Below are 20241 nucleotides of genomic sequence, written 5' to 3'. Positions count from 1 at the left end.
CCTGGGGCGGGGAGTGGGTGTGGGATGGAAGGGGTCAATGGGGAAAAAAGGAGACATCTGTAATACTTTCAACAATAAAAAAATAAAAAAAAAGAGAAACACAAATCGGTATTGTTTAAAATAAAATAAAATAATAAAATAAATTAAATTAAAATAAATTAAAATGTTTTCTAATACCCATTCTCCTTTAAGAGAGGTCCTTTTCACTCACTTTTTCTTTAGCAATTCAATCCAATGTCCTGAAGCTGGGACCACATTAACTCCAATCTCCATCCATACAACTTTCATCAACTATGAAAAGCAAAGTCCCAAATCATATCAGGCATACCTGAGGTAGAATTTCAAGGAGCTGGTGATTGTCTTAATGTCCCAGTCACTATTATGAAAGTCAACATCTCCTGGGCATTTAGGATCTATTTGAGAAAAGAAAATGAGAAAAAAAGTTAACGTTCCAAAGATATAACCTTTTACCCCTTTAAAAGGAAAATAAAGTGCCTTAATTAAAAGACAGTTATTCTAACCAGTTTTCAAGAGATGAAACTTTACAACAAAAATCTATTTGATGTCTAAAAAAATCCCCTTGCATTTATTTCAGTCAGGCATGTAAGGAGCTTGGAAATAATCTCTTCCATTCACACAACAAGAAAAAGTGTAACAAACAGAAAATAAACTCATCCTAGATCAATCAGAGGATTTAGGTCATACATAGGGCAAACTACTGTCACTAAAATTGAAGAGATAGAGAGGCAGATACAGAGAATCAAAACTTCCTAGACTCAAGGCCCAGGAGCAAAAAACCCCTTGAAAACATGAACAGGGTTAGAAAAACCTAATCTGCAACTGATGAATTGCTAGAGGCTTGGTGTGGACAAGTTTGAGAGTGAAAAATTCTACAGGGACCCAGTCCTAGGAGGGAACCCCACACTTTTGTGACTTTTACCTCCAGGAGCCCTATAAGGTTCTCACAATGAGGATCTGAAAAAAAAATCCTTCATGTTTCTGTGCTTTTGAGAGGAAGAGAGGAAAAGTAGCCTTTTAAAAATGTTTTTATGTTTACTTATTATTGTTTTTAGTCTCTATATCTTTATTGTTGAAAATATTACAGATGTCCTCTTTTTACTCCCATTGATCCCCTCCACCCCGCATCCATTCCACCCTCAGGCCTTCCCCAGACCAATGTCTGTGTTCATGGGTTATGCTTATAAACATATAAGTTCTTTGATTAATCTCTCCCCGCCCACACCACTATCCCCACCTTCCCTTTGAGATCCCTCAGTCTGTTCCATGCTTCTATGTCTCTGGATCAAGTTTGTTCATCAGTTTGTTTTGTTTATTACATTCCACATATAAGTGAGATTGGGAACCCTAGTACACTGCTGGTGGGAATGCAGACTGGTACAACCACTATGGAAAGCAGTATGGAGTTTCCTCAAAAAATTAAAAATTGACCCACCATTTGACCCAGTGATCCCACTTCTAGGAATATATCTTAAGAAACCCGAAACACCAATCACAAAAAGTAGCCTTTTAAAAATTATGCAAAGAGTATTTCATTCTTCTTAACAAAACCCACCCTCAAGAGAAACTACTTTACCAGATTCTCATGTACTGGAGTTTTACCAGAGCTTAACTGACTTAGGAAAAGGGAAATTCATAAGTACAGACCAGCTTGCCTTATCTCTTCTAAGTGGGAAAACCAAAATAAAACTGACAAACACCTGTGAAGATCAAAAGCGAGGGGCACAAGCTCACTAAAAGATGTAATTATAGGACTGTAGAATGCTACCCCTCTCCTGACATCTTACCATCACATCAACAGGTCTCCTGGATAATGACATGGAAATATGACTAAATAACTATGTTTCTCAGATAATATTTAAGAAGTCCCTAAGGAAAACCAAAGACAACAGGGGAAATAAAAACAAGGACACCAGAAGTAAGTTCGGCCTCTGACCTATAAATACAGCAAACAACACATACTAAACCCTAGCCAGATAAACAAAACATCACACTAAAGGTATGTTTACCTCAGTTCCCTCTACACATTACATCACATTTCGCTTGCAACAAAAAATTGCAAGATACTAAAAAACAGATACTTTTTAAGAGATACTAACAAACAGCTGGCTGGCATGGCTCAGTGGTTAAGTGTCGACCTATGAACCAGGAGGTCACGGTTCAATTCCCAGTCAGGGCACATGCGCTGGTTGCGGGCTCAATCCCCAGTACAGGTTTGCAGGAGACAGCCAATCAATGACTCTCTTATCAATGATGATTCTATCTCTCTCTCCCTCTCCATTCTTCTCTCTGAAATCAATAATAAAAAAAAAAGATACTAAAAAACAAAACAAAAGAAAACAAAACAAACAAACAAACACAATTTGAAGAGACATAGCAAACCTCAGAGCCAGGCGCAAATATGACAGAGATGTTGGAATTATCAGACTGGGAATTTCTATGAATATTACGCTAAGGTCTATAATGGATAATGTAGGAAACATAAAAGAGGAGATGGATGATATAAGCAGAGAGATAGAAGCTGCAAGAAAGAACCAAAATGAAATTCTAAAACCAAAAAAAACCACCATAACAGAGATGAATTCCAGCCCGGCTGGATGTGGCTCAGCGGTTGAGCATCAACCTGGGATCCAGGCAATTGGGGTTTGATTCCCGGTCAGGGCACATGCCCAGGTTGTGGGCTCGATCCCCAGTAGGGGGCCTGCAGGAGGCAGCCAATCAATGACTCTCTCATCATTGATGTTTCTTTCTCTCTCTCCCTCTCCCTTCCTCTCTCTGAAGTCAATAAAGATATATTGACTACAGACCAGCTTGCCTTATCTGGACTAGACACAGCTGAGAAAATAATCAGTAAGTTTGAAGAAATGTCAATAGAAACTTCCGAAACTAAAATGAAACGAGAAAAAAGAATGAATAACAGAATATCCAAGAACCCTGGGACAATAAAAAAAAAAAAAAAAGTATAGCATACATGTAATGGGCATACCAGAAGGAGAAGAAATAGAAAAGCAGAAATATCTGCAGGAATAATGAGTGAGAATTTCCCCAAACTAATAATAAACAACAACAAAAAAACCCCCATAGATCCAGGAAGCTCAAAAAACCCCAAGCAGAATACATACCAAAACATCTACACCTAGGTATATCATATTTAAACTAAATATCAAAAACAAAGAAAAAATCTTGATAAAAGCCAGAAGGAAAAACACCTTACCAAAGGAGAATCAAGGGTAAGAATTACATCATACTTCTCTTCAGAAACCACACAAGCAAGAAGAGAGTAGGGTAAAATATGCAAAGTGTTAAAAGAAAAGGTCAGCCTGAGTTCTCCACCCAGTGAAATTATCTTTCAAAAGTAAAAATTCTTCTTTTTTTATAGCTGCATACTATTCTATGCAGCTAAATGTCCCAGAGCTTTCTTATCCACTCATCTACTGATGGGCACTTGGGCTGTTTCCAGATTTTAGCCATTGTAAATTGCACTGCTATGAACATAGGGGTGCAAATATTATTCCTGCTTGGTGTTTCGGGTTCACCCACCTCCCATGCCAGCCCTTTACCACATTATTGTCTGTGTCCTTGGGTTATGCATATAAGTTCTTAGGTTAATCTCTCCCCATCCATCCACCCCTGCCTTCCCTCTGAGATTCATCAGTCTGTTCCACGTTTCTATGTCTCTGGATCTATTTTGTTCATCAGTTTATTTTGTCCATTATATTCCACATATAAGTGAGATCATGTGATACGTGTCTTTCTCTGACTGGCTTATTTTGCTTAGCATAATGCTCTCCAGGTCCCTCCATGCTGCCTCAAAGGGTAAGAGATGTGGGGTAGAAGGGGTCAATGAGGGGGAAAAAAGGAGACATTTGTAATGCTTTCAACAATAAAGATAAATTTTTAAAACTGTAAAGGAGAAATATTTTCTCATTTAAACAAACATTGAGGAAATTTGTCACCAGTAGACCTGCCTTGCAAAAGATGTTAGAAGAAGTTCTTCATAGAGGAAGCTATAGGTCAATAACTCAGATCTACATGAAGAAAAGGAGTATAAGAAAAGGAATAAATGATGGTAAATAAAACCTTTTGATTCTCTATTCTTAATTGATCTAATAGGTAAAAGTTCAAAATAACAGCAAAAATGCATTCAGTGATTATAGCTTATATATAAGGAAAATGAATGACAATGTTATAACAGATTAAAGATAAGAATTAGGAATATTCTGTTATAATATTACCACTTGTGTAGTGGTATAAGTGATATCTAAAAGAGGACTTGGATAATTTCTAAATGTATGTTGCAAATACAAGGGTAATTGGTAAAAAAAAAAGTTTCACAAAAAAGTATAACTGATATGCTGACAAAAGAAGAAAAATGGAATTGTACAAAATATCCAATTAAACCAAGAGAGGGTAGAAAGAGAGTAGAAGAGAAAAAGAGAAATAAAGAATAAGGACAATGAATTGAAAATAATAAAAGATATGGTAGATTTGAATCCAACTATGTCAATAATCATTTGAAATATCAATGATATAAACATACTGATTAAAAGACACTATCAGAGTGTATTAAAAAAACAAGAATCAATGCAAGACATTGTCTACAAGAAATCCACTTTAAATATAAAGATACTTATTGCCCGGCCGGGCGTGGCTCAGTGGTTGAGTGTCGACCTAGGATCCAGGTGATCAGGGTTCAATTCCCGGTCAGGGCACATGCCCGGGTTGCGGGCTGCAGCCAATCAATGACTCTCTCATCATTGATGTTTCTATCTCTCTCTCCCCCTCTCCTTTCCTCTCTCTGAGATCAATAAAGATATATTTAAAAATAAATAAATAAATAAATAAATAAATAAATAAATAAATAAATAAATAAAAAGATATTTATAGATTAAAAATAAAAGGAATAGACAAAGATATGCCATGCTAGCACTAATCAAAACAAAGCAGGAGTAGCTCTATTTATTTCAAACAGAGCAGACTTAGATAAAGAAAAATTATCAGGGATAAAGAAAGCCATTACATAAAAGGATTAATTCTTCAAGAAGACAACAATCAACAACAAAGCATCAAAATACGTGAGACAAAAACTGGTAGAACTGCAAGGACATGAATCAGCTATTATTGCTGGAGACTTCAGCACCCCTCTATCAGTAACTGACAGATCCAACAGGCAGAAAATCATAAAAGATATAATTGAATTTAATTGGACTGTCAATAACCTGGATCTAATTGACATTGATAGACTACTTTATCCAACACAGCAGTATACACACTCATCTCAAGTCCATACGAAACATTTAACCAAGGTAGACCACATTCTGGGCCATAAAACACCCCTTAACAAATTTAAAAAATAGAAGTCATGCAAAATCTGCTCTCAGATTACAATGAAATTAAACTAGAAAGCAATAACAGTGAGATATAAAAAAAAACAACCAAAATACTTGGAGATTACACAACACACTTATAAATAACATGAGTCAAAAATAGAAAACTCAAGAGAAATTTTAAAATATTTCAAACCAAAACAAAATAAATATACAACTTATAAAAATTCACAAATTCACAATAAAAGAAATTCTCAGAGGGGAATTTATAGCATTGAGTACATATATTAGACAAGTAGGAAGAGCTAAAATCAGTACTCTAAACTTCCACCTTACGAAAGTACAAAAAAAAAACAAATAAAACCCAAAGAAAGCAGAAGTAAAGAAAGAAAAAATAGAGCAGATATCCATGAAACTGAAAACAATAAATCAATAAAGAAAATCGATAAAACTAAAAGATGATTCTTTGAAAACATCAAGAAAATTGATAAACCTTTAGCCAGTATAATTAAGAAAGAAAAAGAGAAGAAACAAATGATAAATATCAGAAATGAAAGCGTGACATTCACTATTGATCCCATGCACAGTGAAAGGAAAATAAAGGGATATTATGAAGACCTCTATGCCTATAAATTGAACAACCTGGATAAAATGGACCAATTCCTCCAAAGACACATTCTATCAAAATTCACACACAAAAAAGAAATAGAAAATCTAAATAGGTTGGTATCTATTAAACAAATTAAATCAATAATTAATAACCTGCCAAAACAGAAAGCACCAGGCCCAGATTTGTTCACTGGTAAATCCTACTAATATTCAAGGAAGAAATTATATCACTTTCTACAGAATCTTCCAGAAAATAGAAGGAAAGGGAATATTTTCTAACTCATTCTACAAGGCAAGCATTACTCTTATACCCAAACCACACAAAGGCATTATAATAAAGGAAAAGTACAGATGGAATATCTCTTATGACTATAAATGCAAAAGTCCAGAACAAAATATTAGCAAATAGAATACAAACTTTTATAAATCCCACAACCAAATGAGACTTATTGTAGGTATGCAAGGTTGATTAAGCTTTCAAAAATCAATTCATGTTATCCATCACATTAATAGGCTAAAGGGAAAAAAACATATGATTATACCAATAGATGCAGAAAAAGCAATTGAGAAATCTAATACCCAATTACAATAAAAACTCTCAGTTAACTAGGGATAGAAGGAAACTTCCACAACTAGATAAAGAACAAAAAACATACAGCTAATATTACACTTAATAGTGAAAGATAGAATGCTTTCCCCCCTAAGATCAGTAACAAAGTGAAGATGTCTTCTCTCACCACTCCCATTTCACACTGCAATGGAAATCCTAGTTAATAAAATAAGAAAAAGAAGTAAAAGGTATATAGATAAAATGATTGTCTATGTAGACAATTACAAACAACAACAATGACAACAAATAGTTGCAAGGTTGCAAGATACAAGTCAATTGCTTTCGTATATACTAGCAATTGAAATATGAAATTAAAAACATAACACCATTTACATTAGCACCCCCAAAATGAAATACTTAGATAAAATTTAACAAAATATGTACATGAGCTATGTGAAGAAGCCTACAAAACCCTGAAAAAATAAATCACAGGTGGAAATAAATGGAGAGAGATTCCATATACATGGATAGGAAGTCTCAATATGTCAGTTCTTCCTAACTTGATCTATATATTCAATGCATTCCAAATCAAAATCCCAGCCAGTTATTATGTGGATATCAAAAACTCACCTGAAAGTTTATATGAAAAGGCAACAGACACAGAATAGGCAATACAATATTGGGGAAGAACAATCTGAGCACTGACACGATGCAACTTCAATACAGTGGTACCTCAGTTTTCGAATGTCTCCGTTGATGATCATTTCAGTTTACGAACACCGTAAACCTGGAAATGCTTCGGTTTTAGAACATGCCTCGGAAGCCAAACATGCCAGACGGCTTCTGCTGAGTGCAAGATCCTGAGGCCTAGCTGTCAGCTGTTGATCCATCAGTTTTCAAATGTTTCAGAACTCGAAGGGTCTTTCAGAAGAGATTACATTAGAAAACTGAGGTACCACTATACTTACTATAAAGCTATGGTAATCAAGACAGTGAGTGAGTGTTTTGGTTCAGGCTACTATAACAAAAGGCCAGAGACTGGGTAGCTTATAAACAGAAATTTATTTTTCACAGTTCTAGACGTGCAAGTCCAAGATCAAGGTTCCAGCATGGTCAGGTTCTGATGAAGGCTGCCTTCTGTGTTGTAGCCTGCAGGCTTCTCATTCTGGAATCTCTTATAAGAGTATTAATCTCATGAGCCTTCATGGCCTTATCACCTCCAGAAGGTTCCACTTCCTAACACCATTACCTTTGGAGGTCCAGATTCAACACGAATTTTAGGTGGATACATTCAGACCATAGCACTCTGCCTCTGCTCCCCTCACCCCCAAATTTCATGTTAATTTCACACGTAAAATACATTCATTTCACCACTGTATTTCCAAAAGTTAACTCTTTCCAGCATCAACTCAGAAGTCTAAGTCCAATGTCTCATCTAAATGTCATCTAAATAGATACGGGTAAGAAAATTCATCCTCAAGCAAACTGCTCTCCACTTGTGAACCTGTTAAACAAGTCAGGCGCTTCCAAAAAACAATGGTGGAACAGGTACAGGATAAACATTCCCATTCCAAAAGGAAGAAATAGGAAATAAGAAAGAGATAATGAGCCCTGAGCAAGTCTAAAAGCTTAAGGCTTGCAGGGGTGGGGATCCACCTCTGGACACACTGGGGTTGTGGATCTGTTACCAAGGATTTGGGTGGCCCCAATCCTATAGCTTTGTTGGGCACTGCCCACTTTGCAGCTCACCTGGGTTAGAGTTCAATGCCTGGGGCTCTCCTAGGCTGGAATTGCCTAGGAGACATGGTGGTTCTACTTGTCTGGAGACATGGTGGCAGCCCTGTTCCCACAGCTCCACTGGGCATTGTCCTAGTGAGAGCTCTCTCTGATGGCCTTGCCCTCACAATGACCCTCTGCTTTCATACATGAAAATATATGTGGAAGTAGCTACAATCCCATGGCTCTTACACTCTGCATGCTGGCAGAGAAGTCACCATGGTGATGCTCCCAAGGTTTACTGCCTGTGCCCCCCAGAGGGGCAGCCACTTCAGTTTGTGCCTATGTTTCTTCATGCACCTATATAACCCTTTTCTCCAAGAAGAGTGCCTGGCATATAGGAGGTATGCTCCATCTTTTGCAACAGGAAAAGACAAAGGAATCCTGGCTATAGGATCAACATTTCAATTGCTAGAATGAGAAATATTTTCCTATATAAATTATATTCTCCTATATAAATTGGAAATTGGTATGTTTTGAAGCATACTGCAGTCTTATTTGTGTAAAATCTTGGCCCTGCCCATAGCCTCTTTCAGTCCTACTGCAAGTAAAGTGGCCATCAATTTTGCCATGTGCCTGTCCTAATTAGACCCCTTCATTTACAATCAAGTGAGGCCATCTACCCCAATTTCACCTCACTTGATTGTAAAGCATATAGGTCTGCATGTAACTGAAAAGATTATGATTTTTGCATTCCAATTACTACTCAAAGAATGCCAACTCCAGCTTTATATAACATAATTCTAATATACATCTTCATGACAAGATAGTATTTATAGAGGATTATCTAAAGAACATGCAGTCCATCTTTTCCTCTAGGTTGGTGACTGAACTGTTCTTTTCCACCCAAACATAGTAGCTTCTGAATCGGTGATTCACCACAGTAGTCTTTGTTGAAGACATTATTTTTTTTCCTTTTTTATCCACTTGGAACTGAAAGTTTGGGGCAAGAACTCATATTGATATCTTACAAACCCAAATATAATTCCTCCTTGTCTATAACACAATAGACAAAAACAAACTAAAATGTTATTAGGTCTAGGAAAAGTCAACATAGTTCAAAAGAAGAAAAATACTCTGAAGAATCAAAATACAGGCATCCCCCTGAAAAAAAACATTTACTATAAGGAAGGTTGTAAAACTTTGCTGATAGAAGTTGTCAGTATGATTGAAGGTGACTGCAGTGAAATTCAAATAGCAATAAAGATAAAAATCATTCTTAGCCTAGTAACAGAAAGATATTCTTTAACCCAATAAAGACCTATAGTGGTGTGCTGGTAAATGATCAATGACTATGTAGGCTGGGGGAGAAGAAAAGCCCTGATTTATAGCATTTGCCAATTTCCACAGTATGGGGCCAGTTAAGCTATCAACATGACGTTAATAAACTTCAAGTTGGGAAAAGATGTACAGAATCAGATCTCATAAGCCAGAATGAACTGCCACCAGCATCACTAAATCTGTTTCAAATGATCAGTTGATATGACAATGGTGAAACACTGGAAACTTAAGACCTGAAGCCAGAAAGGAATCCTGATTTCATCACTATTACTTACCATTGAGTCAGAGTGCCTAGGATAATGATTCTCCTAGAAACATCTGAGAAGCGCTTAAAAAATGATAACACTTCGTGTCTATCCTAAATGTATTAAATCAGAATACATTTGTATTAAATCAGGTGAATGATGATTGTTTTTTTAAACTCTCCTGGTGACCTCAATGAATGGCAAGGGTGTTGTATACTGGGCTATCTAATGGAATTAAACAAGAAGCAGAAACTGTAATGTAATTAAACAAGCAAGAGAAAACTGAAAGTTCATGTTAGAAAGGAGATAGCATAATCATTATTTACCTATGACATAACTGTCTACCTGAAAAAAAACAAGATAAACAATTGAAAATTTGTTAAAATTCACAAGAAAGCTTGTATAAAATCTCTAGTCTGAAAATAAAAATACAAAAATCATAAACATCCTATATACCAGCAACAATCAGTTCAAAAACTTAATAGAGAAAAAACAACGGTACTCTGTGTGTGCTATTTATATAATCAAACCTAGAAATAAATATCCATAATTACTTAGGAATTTTCTAAAGAAAAGTATAAAACATAAATGAAAAACACTCTAATTCTAAATATAAGGGCTAAATATTGAAAATTTGACAACTTGATTCCACTTAAGTTTTAAATTAATACAATTCATATCAAAATGCCAACAACTCATGTTTTCTGGAACATGATAAAATATTTCTAAAGTTTATCTGGAACAATGAACTAGCAAAAATAACAAACATTTTTTAGAAGAAGAGTAATTGGGGAGAATTTGTGCTATTTGATAAGAAAATGATTAATAATGCTAGTCATCCTGGTACAAGAATAGTCAGATCAATGGAAAAAAATGAATAGCTCAGGAAAAGATGATCATGGTAAATATAAGAACTTAATATACAATAAAAGCAGCATTATGAATTAGTGAAAAAAGAAGAAATGTTAAATAAATGCAGCTTAGAAAATTAAGTACTTGAAAAAATAAGATAGGTCTCTATTTCACAACCAAACAATATATTCAATTTCAAGTAAATGAAAGAGTTAAAGGTATAAAAAAATAGTCATCAAACAACTCATTAAAAAAGACAAGTAAATTTTTGTAGGCTCTTGGTTAGAAAATGACTTTCTGAGCATAAAGAAAATGAAGCTTTGAATGCACCCAGGAGCACACCATGGATATATTACAAGGCTGACAAGCTCTAGAAACTGGCACAGAGATGACCACTTGAGAGCTGTACTGGGGTCACGATTTGATGGAGAGCATACACTGAAACTATACATCCTCAAAATGAGCATATAGTCAGGTGCCAAACTGCATGAGAATTATTTGGGAAACTTTGTAAAATGTGGATATTTGGATCTCAAGACAAGAGATCCAGGATGAGGTCTAGGATTTTGTTTGTTTGTTTTTTAAATAATGATTTCTCAAAGGTGATTCTAGAGTGATGCTGGTTTCCTGTCATATAATGTGACAGATAATAAGATTGGGTGTAAAAATATTCATAGAAATATATTGTCAAAATTGTAACCACCACTCCAAAGGAGGGCACAATGGTCTTCTCCTTACATTTAGAGGCAAAAAATAAATAAATAGAACCCAAAATAGCAAGAAAGGTACAGTAACTCCTCTAATACACAAGTCATGTCAAGGTGTCCAAAGCAATCAACAAATGTTAGTAATATGATATTACTGTGAAAGTTCCAGTTGCATAAATAGTAAGATCAGTTTTGATTACTTTCAGTTGATAAACCTGATCAAGTGAGAGGAAGAAAGACAAGTGACTAACAGAAAGTATAGTCAGAAATGAACCCATCAGGCTCTGACACAAGTCATAAAGGCAATAATGACTAATGTGAGGATTGATTAGTTTCACCAAGTAATAGTCCTGACAGCTGTATTTTAGACTCTTGCTCACCCCCTTCTCCAGTTATGTCATCAGACTAAAGGATAGGTGAAAGGTCAACTGTTCTTTTGTTATTGCTATGTATAAGACGTGTGTCACAAATGAAAATGGTGAATGGATTAAGAAGTACGTTGGTAGTTACAGAATAGTCACAGAGATGTAAAATACAGCATAGAGAATACAGTCAATAATACTGTAATAACTAGAAATATTGGGGGGATCACTCTGTAAAGTACAGGATTGTCTAACCACTATGCTATTCACCTGAAACTAATACAAAATAATATTGAATGTGAACTGTAATTGAAAAATAAAAGTAGAAAATGCCATTAAAAATAAGAAAGTGTATTTGGTTGCAGCAGCAAAGAGATATGTCATACATTTAGTTTTAAATGCTACGACAAGAGAGAACGTACAAACTGAGTTTACAAGTCAATTCCATAACCAGAAAATACAGTTGTTAATAGCCCTTGCTCCAAGGGACTTGAGATTGTACTCTAGAGAGGCTGAATAGCCTGCTGTTGTTGACTTCAACGAGCAACTAGAAATGTGCAGTGACAAAAGCTTTCACAATATATTGGATCACAGACAAAAAGTACCTTATAAGTGAATGGAAAAAAAGACAATCTATCCACAGAATAATAAATGTTATAAACTATGTAAGTGGGAGACCTTTGAATATTTAATAACTAGTAATGGTACAAAGTTCCATCAATCAGCAGAGAGGCTGGTCATAAATACCAGAAATAGTCACACAGCTATTTCAGAATTGGTTCATGCTATATAATTAGGAGAGAGAGGGGCTACCTGAAAAAAAGATGGAGGCTATGTTACTCAGCAGCTTAAATATATCTGTGGTCTACTGGTTTTCCCTGGATTCAAATTATATTAAGATTGTTAATAATACTTATAACCTTGAGGCAATAATTCTACCTTGGCAAATGTACCCAAAGAATACACTGGAATTAACTCATCCATAAATATGTCATCACAAAAAGAGAAACAAGTGAAATGCTCAACAAGAGAATGATCTGATAAGTTTTGGTTCTTTTATCTATCATAATATTATATAATCATTAAAATATTTGAAAAGAATTTTAATCATATGGGAAGTGCTTATGCCGAGGTAATGTTGGCCATGTAAATATAAACCTCCTTATACATCCTTGCTAAACAATATAGAACCACAAGAAAAACATAAAAGTTCACAGTCATGCCCTCCACATAACAAAAAAGCACCCAAATTGCTAATTTCTTGTAAGTAGAAAAATAAACATCAAATCCCAGTGAGCTACCACTCATATTCTCCCTCTACTAACATTTGCAGGGAGCAAGAGCAATGTTGGAAAAAGTTCATTCATGGCTAGAGGCCTAAGATTAATCTATAACCAGCAACTGAGTGACAAACTGAGTGACAAACTTACTGGAAAATAGGATAGATCTGGGCACTTAGGGAAGTGTGTTTTAATCAGTCTTTCAAAGGTAGTCTTTGAAAGGTATTCTTTCTACGAAAGATGAAGACAAAACATAAAGAACAGACACCTTTTGGAGATTAAGTGGACAAAGCGAAGGGAAGCAAGAGGAAAATTAAGAAATGAACAAAGATCTACGAGACAAATAGAATCAATATCTGACAAGGTAGATTTTAATACAAAAAAGCATTAAATGAGACAAAGGATAGTTTTTAATGTCACAATTCATGTTCAAAATGAAAATAGAACAGCTGTAAATATCTGTGCATCAAATAACATAGCAACCAATTTTATAATGCAAAAACACAGGACATATGAGGAGACATCAATAGAAACATTAACAATAACAGACTTTAACATACCATCTTCATTACATAACAGATCAAGTAAACAAACAAGTTAGGATTTAAGGGATGTAAATAACAAAATCAACAAGGTCATTCTTACAGATGTACAGGCATGCTTCGTTTTATTGTGCTTTGTTTTATTGCCCTTTGCAGATACTGTGTTTTTTCACAAATTGAAGGGAAAATCCCCCACCAGCAAAAAGGTTATGATTTGCTGAATGCTCAGGTAATAGTTAGCATTTCTAAGCAATAAAGTATTTTAATAAAAGGTATGTACATGTTGTTTTAGACATAATGCTACTGCATACTTAATAGACTTCAGTATAGGGTAAAAATAACTTTATATGCACTGTGAAACCAAAAAAATTGTGTGACTCACTTTATTTCAGTATTTGCTTTATTGTGGTAGCCTGGAACCAAAACTGCAATATCAGTAAGGTATGCCTATATGTCAAATAACACACCATGACAACAGAAACTATACTTCACCTCAAGTGCACATAGAACACTCACAAAAAGTGATCACATACAGATCACAAAAATAGCATCAAAAAGTTCCAGAAAATTGAAATATTACACACATTTTCTTATCACAATACGATAAAACAAAAAAAACATTTTGAAGTCCATTCTACCTGAAAACATTTAAACTTTGTATTAAACAATTCATGAGTAAAAGGGAAAATACAAAGTAAAATTACAAAAACACTAAAAAAAAACACACCCACTAATAATGAAACACTACATATGAAAATGTATGAGATGCATTTAATGAGATGATAATGGAAAAAATTCACTAACTTAAACATTTTCATCAATAAAATGAAAGACTAAAAATAAATTCTTATCTCAAAAAGCTAAAGAAATTAAAACCAAGCAAACTCAAAAAAATTCAATAAAGAAAATGACAGAAAGAGAAGAGCCCTGCAAGGTGTGGCTCAGTTGGTTGGATGCCATCCTATACACCAAGAAGTTGCTGGTTCTATTCCCAGTAGGGAGCATGCAGGAGACAGCCTATTGATGTTTGGCTCTCATATCAATGTTTCTTTCTCCCTCTCCCTTCCTCTCTCTCTAAAAATCAATTTAAAAAAATCTTTTTAAAAAATTTTTAAAAAGAGAAATTAATGAGGTGGAGAATAGAAAAACACAGAACTAATTAATAAATCAAAATTTCTACTTCTGAAAAAGTTAACAAAATAGATAATCCACAAGCTAACTTTATTAAAAAACAAGACATATACAAGAAAATACAAATACACAAAAAGGAGAAAACTACTGAAACAGAAGACATTTTAAAAGTCAAAAGAAACTAATTTGCAGAACTCAGTGTTAATAAATTTTAAAGCCTAGCTTACATTTTACCAAGATTAACCCCACTAGAGACAAAAAGCTTAAACAGATAATTTTCCATAGTAGATATAAAGTTATCACTAACTAATGCACATGTATGTACACACACACACACATGAACACACAGAGAAAATTCTATCAAAAATTCAGAGAACAGAGATGACCTATCTATTTTTTTGAGGCATTAAAAAACAAAGAAAAAGGTTATGATTCTTCGTATAAACAAGTGTAATGTTGGTAACAAGACCTGATAAAAGATAGTACCAAAAATTATACAATACCACCTATGAATAATGATGCTATAATTCATAATGAAATATTAGTAAATAGAATCCAATACCATATTAGGAAAGTAATATACCATGGCTAAATTGGATTTATTCCAGAAATGCAAAAATGCAAAGGTGGTTCAATATTAGGAAATACCCTTATAATAATATACTATTTTAATAAGTCTAAAGAAAGGTCATGGTTATCTCCAAAGATGTTAAAAAAGCCTTTAAAAAATTCAACACCTTGGCCTGACTTTTTAAAAAATTAAACTTAGGAATTGATGTATTAGCATTCTTAATATGATAGAATACACACACATGCACATACATACACACGTACACAGAGCGAGAAGGGGGGGGTAGAGAGAGAGAGAACAGTGCCTAAGAATTGGGGGGGAAAAAGAAACACTAACTCTATTTGTAGATAATATGAACGCCTAAAGAACAAGTGATAAATTATAAAAACAATTTAGCCATTTGGAAAGGCATCAAAATATAAAGTTAATATACAGAAATCAATAGCTTTTATATATACAACCAATAAGCAGTTAGAAATTATAATAGTAGAGGAAATCCCATTGACAATAACAGCAAAGAAGATTAAATCATTAGAAATAAACTTAATAAGAAATGTGTAGTAATTAGCCAAGAAAAATAACATAAAAATACTTAACAAATGAAAGGATGTTTTTTGTTCTTAGATAACATGGCTAAATGTGATTAAGGTAACATTTATCCCTAAATTAATGTATAAATTAAACACAATCCCATTAAAAATACCAACAACCTACACAAGTTCCAAATTCATATGGAAAATAAACACACAAGAATGGCCATGAAAAGCAGTGAATAAAAAGGTACACAGGAGGACTAGCTTTGTCATTAAAAAATACTAATTAGACAAAGATACAATTAGCCATTTGAACAAAGATAAAATTAGATCCATACTTCATACCATATATAACAATAATCTTTTAAGTGGATCAGAAATCTAAATGTAAAAAATTAAATCATAAAGGTATTAGAAGAAAACTCAGATAATTCTCTCTTTATAGTGAGTGATCTGTGTAGGATAAGGCTTTCTAACTATGACCCTAAATCCAGATGCAATAACATAAAATACTGATATATTTTACTACCTAAATATTTTAAATGTATGCTAACACTATCATTAGTAATACTAAATAATAGTTGACAAATTGGGAGAAAATATTTGGAGCACATATACAGCAAATAAAGGGCAAATATCCCTAACATAAATAACTCTCTCACCATGGCTGGTTAGCTCAATTATTAGAGCATTGGCCCAAGGACTGAAGAGTCCTGGGTTCAATTCCAGCCAAGGACACATATCTCAGTTGTACACTCGTTCCCAGCCTGGGTTGGGGTGCATGAGGGGGCAACCAATCAATGTGTCTCTCTCACATCAATGTTTCTCTCTCTCTTTCTCTCTCTTTCTCTCTCTCTCTTTCTCTCTCTCTCTTCCCATTCCACTCTCTCTCAAAATCAATGCAAAAAATATCCTCAAGTGAGGATTAAATAAATAAATAAATAAATAAATAAATAACTCAAAAATACTGAGGGGCAAAAAAATTGATTTTTAGTATTAAAGACATGAACAGAGAATTCCCACACATAGTATATATACATCTGTTTGTTTATGCACCACTAAGTATATGAAAAGAAGACAAACCTATCTCATAGTAAGATAAATGCAAATTAAAACTTCATTGAGATACCATTTCTTATCTATTAGATTGGTAATTTTTTAATTATAAAAATACATTCTGTTGCCAAAGCTATAGGGAAAAAGGTGCTCTTATATATTAGTGGTAGAAATATATATTGGTGTAACCCTTCTGGAGAAGAATTCATAAATATCTAATAAAATCTAGTAAAACTACATATGCACTTACATTTTGCCCCAGAAATCCCATTTCTAATAATTTACCCTGAAGATATACCTTTAATAATGTGAAAATATATGTGTACAAGATTATTCATTACAGCATTGTTGGTAAGTACAAAACACTGTAAATAACTTAAATGATCCTCCCTAGGACTGTGGCTGAATAAACTGTGGTACATCCATATAATGGAGTACTCTGCAGCTGTAAAAAAGAGCAAGGAAGGTCTCTCTGAACTTATATGGTGTTGCTTTAAGTTTTAAAAGCTCTAAGTGCATAAGAAAGAAGAATGGGGATAAGAAAATATATACCCATTTTCTTATTTGAACAATAAAAGCAACATAGGAAGGGTAAAACAGACACTAGTGAGACATGTTACCTTCAGCATTTTGCTGGGAACTAGTAGAAAATATGAGAAGGGATAGGAATAAAGTAGAAAGAATTGGGGAGACATGACACCTCTTTTGAGTAGACCTTTTGGTATAATTCTGACTTTTGCGACCAAGCAGGGTTTCATATACTCAAAAAATAAAAGTGAAGGAATGAAGAAACCATGCAATGTAATATATATGCAAATGAAAATAACTATCTAATGTATAACAAAACATACCAAGGACAGGGCTAGTGTAGGGGAAGGTGGAAAATCTGAGTAAATTTTGAATAAATTTTTGTAACTATATATATTTAGGCAAAGGTCAAAAGAAATATAAACAAATATTGAAGCCTAGTTAGATTGTTTCTTTAAAGGGTATAAGCTAGCATCTTGAGAGTACATTCTGTGTATTCTAGAACTAAGAAGAATTACAATATGTTTTTAGTAATGAGAACTAGGTTTATCAATTTCTGAGAATCAAATTACAAATATAGAAAGGAAGTAGGTTTGGGGGGATTCCTAGATGGTCGTGGTTTAAGTGGAAGCGACACTGACACTCTCCCAGGACCCAACTAGAATTACAACTAAATCATAGAAAAGCCATCCTGAATAACCAACGGAAGATGAGCTGGACAGTACCCTTATAACCCAGGACCTAACCTGGAGACCACATAGAGACTGCAGAGGTGTGAGAGGGCTGGCTGGGATCCTACAGGCAGAAGCTGAAGGTCCAGAGGGATATCCCAGCTGTGTGGGGTTCCCACTGAGAACTCTGAGGTCTAAACCCCAAGATGTGTGCCCCAGCCCAGAGCACCAGAACTGAGAAAGGTGCCCACATAACATCTGGCTGTGGAAAGCACTGGGATTTCTTTCCAGCAGGGACAGTTGGCTAGAAATGTAGGCACCCGCTTAAAGGGCCAATGCACAAAATTTCACTTGAGGCCACTCACCATGGGCTACGGAAGTGGGAGGGCATAATGGACTAGAGCTGCGCAAGGAGAGTCTGGGTTTGGTAGTTCAGCAAGGAGAGGGCAGAGAGGACAACTGCCAGTATCACAGTGCTGAGGTACTCCCACATGCTGCAGAGACCACCTTTCCCAGGCAAACCTTTCCCATCAATGCAGCTTTAACCTAGGGGGAACAAATTCCCCTCCCTTTGAAAACTCTATCATCCCACCCTGTGGAGTTTACAGACAACTGAACTTCACAGCCAGAAGCTCATTAAGTGACTGAGAATAATCAGCCTAGGGGCAGAGGCACATCTTGGTGCACAACTTGGACCTCCAAACATGCATCCAGCTATAGCAGACAGAGCTACAAGTTGTGGATCACTGATAGGTCCAAACAGGGTACTCAGGGCCAGTGACAAACAGCATCTGACTGTGGCCTGCATCACAGACCCTCTGAAGAGGCCCCAGACCAATAAACCCAGAGGCCAGCTTCAGACCACAACAGAGGAGGATCCAATAAGCTCCACAAGAAGTATGTTCACAAGGAGATATTGACAAGCTACAAACCCGGCAGGGAACAATTCTGCTTCATGTAATAAGCAACTGCACAACAGTCAGCACGCTGTATTGGAGAACGAGCCTCACAGTCAGCCAGCAAAAGCACACAAGGGACATTATTAGAGCACTCACGACTGGCAATCAGGAAGACTGCGCCACTGGGTCACACAGGTCACCCACTACATAAGGCAACACTACCAAGGCTGGGAGTCACAGCAGACTGGCCTAAAACATAGAAACAAACCTAAACTGATGAACAAAATGGGAAGACAAATAACCCCCAAATGAAAAAACAAGAGAATTATCCAGAAAAAGAGCTAAATAAAATGGAGATAAGCAATTTATCAGATACAGAGTTCAGAGTAATGATTATAAAAATGCTCAACAGCATGAAAAAGATAGAGAAACTATGAACAGCAAACTTTCAGTAATGAAGAATGACAGCAGAAATGAAGAATACAATGGGAGGAATAAACATCAGATTACAAGAAGTGGAGGATTTCTGTGAATTAGAAGACAGGGTTAAAAAAATCACCCTATTAGAGAATCAAAAAGAAAAAAAAAAAAACTATTAAAAAACAAGAAGATAGCTTAAAGGAGCTGTGGGACAACGTGAAATATAGCAATATTCGCATTATAGGAAAGCCAGAAGGGACAGAGAATAAACAAGGGATAGAGAATTTGTTTGAAGAAATAATGGCAGAAAACTTCCATAACCTGGTGAAAGAAAATGTCACACAATTTCAGGAGGTACAGAGAGTCCCAAGCAAGAAGAACCCAAAGAGGCACATGCCCAGACACATCATAATTAAAATGCCAAAAATTCAAGACAAAGAGACAATCTTAAAGGTTGCAAGATAAAAACAACCTGTTACCTACAAAGGAACTCCCCTAAGGCTGTCAGCTGATTTCTCATCAGAAACTCCACAGGCCAGAAGGGAATGGCATGAAATATTCATGGTAATGAAAAGCAATGATCTGAAACCAAGACAACTCTACCCAGGAAGGCTATCATTTAAAATAGTTAAATAAAGAGCTTCTTAGACCAAAAAAAAAAAAAAAAAAAGGCTAAAGGAGTTTATCACCACCAAACAAGCATTGCCAACAATGTTAAAGAGACTGCTGTAATAAGAAGTAGAAATCGAGAAACATAGGCATAAAGAAATAAAATGGCATTAGATAAATACCTATCAATAATAACTTTAAATGTAAATGGATTAAATATTGCAATCAAAAGACACAAGGTAGCTGAATGAATAAGAAAACATGAGCCAGCATG

The 20241-nt window shown here is 35.1% G+C and overlaps 1 protein-coding gene across 2 annotated transcripts in view; it reads right to left on the bottom strand.

Moving 5' to 3' along the window:
• OPHN1 (oligophrenin 1) overlaps positions 1-20241 on the bottom strand; it is a 507400-nt gene that overhangs the window by 114884 nt on the left and 372275 nt on the right. For both annotated transcript variants that reach the window (XM_016203882.2, XM_016203883.2), the window contains one exon: positions 329-413. In XM_016203882.2, coding sequence (XP_016059368.1) covers positions 329-413 — 85 coding nt within the window. The remainder of the gene's footprint in view (positions 1-328; positions 414-20241) is intronic.

Source organism: Miniopterus natalensis, chromosome X (genome assembly GCF_054644295.1).
Source record: "Miniopterus natalensis isolate mMinNat1 chromosome X, mMinNat1.hap1, whole genome shotgun sequence".
Taxonomy (NCBI): Eukaryota; Metazoa; Chordata; class Mammalia; order Chiroptera; family Miniopteridae; genus Miniopterus; species Miniopterus natalensis.
Note: the sequence above shows the minus strand (reverse complement) of the source record. Positions and strands in the feature narration are given on the sequence as shown.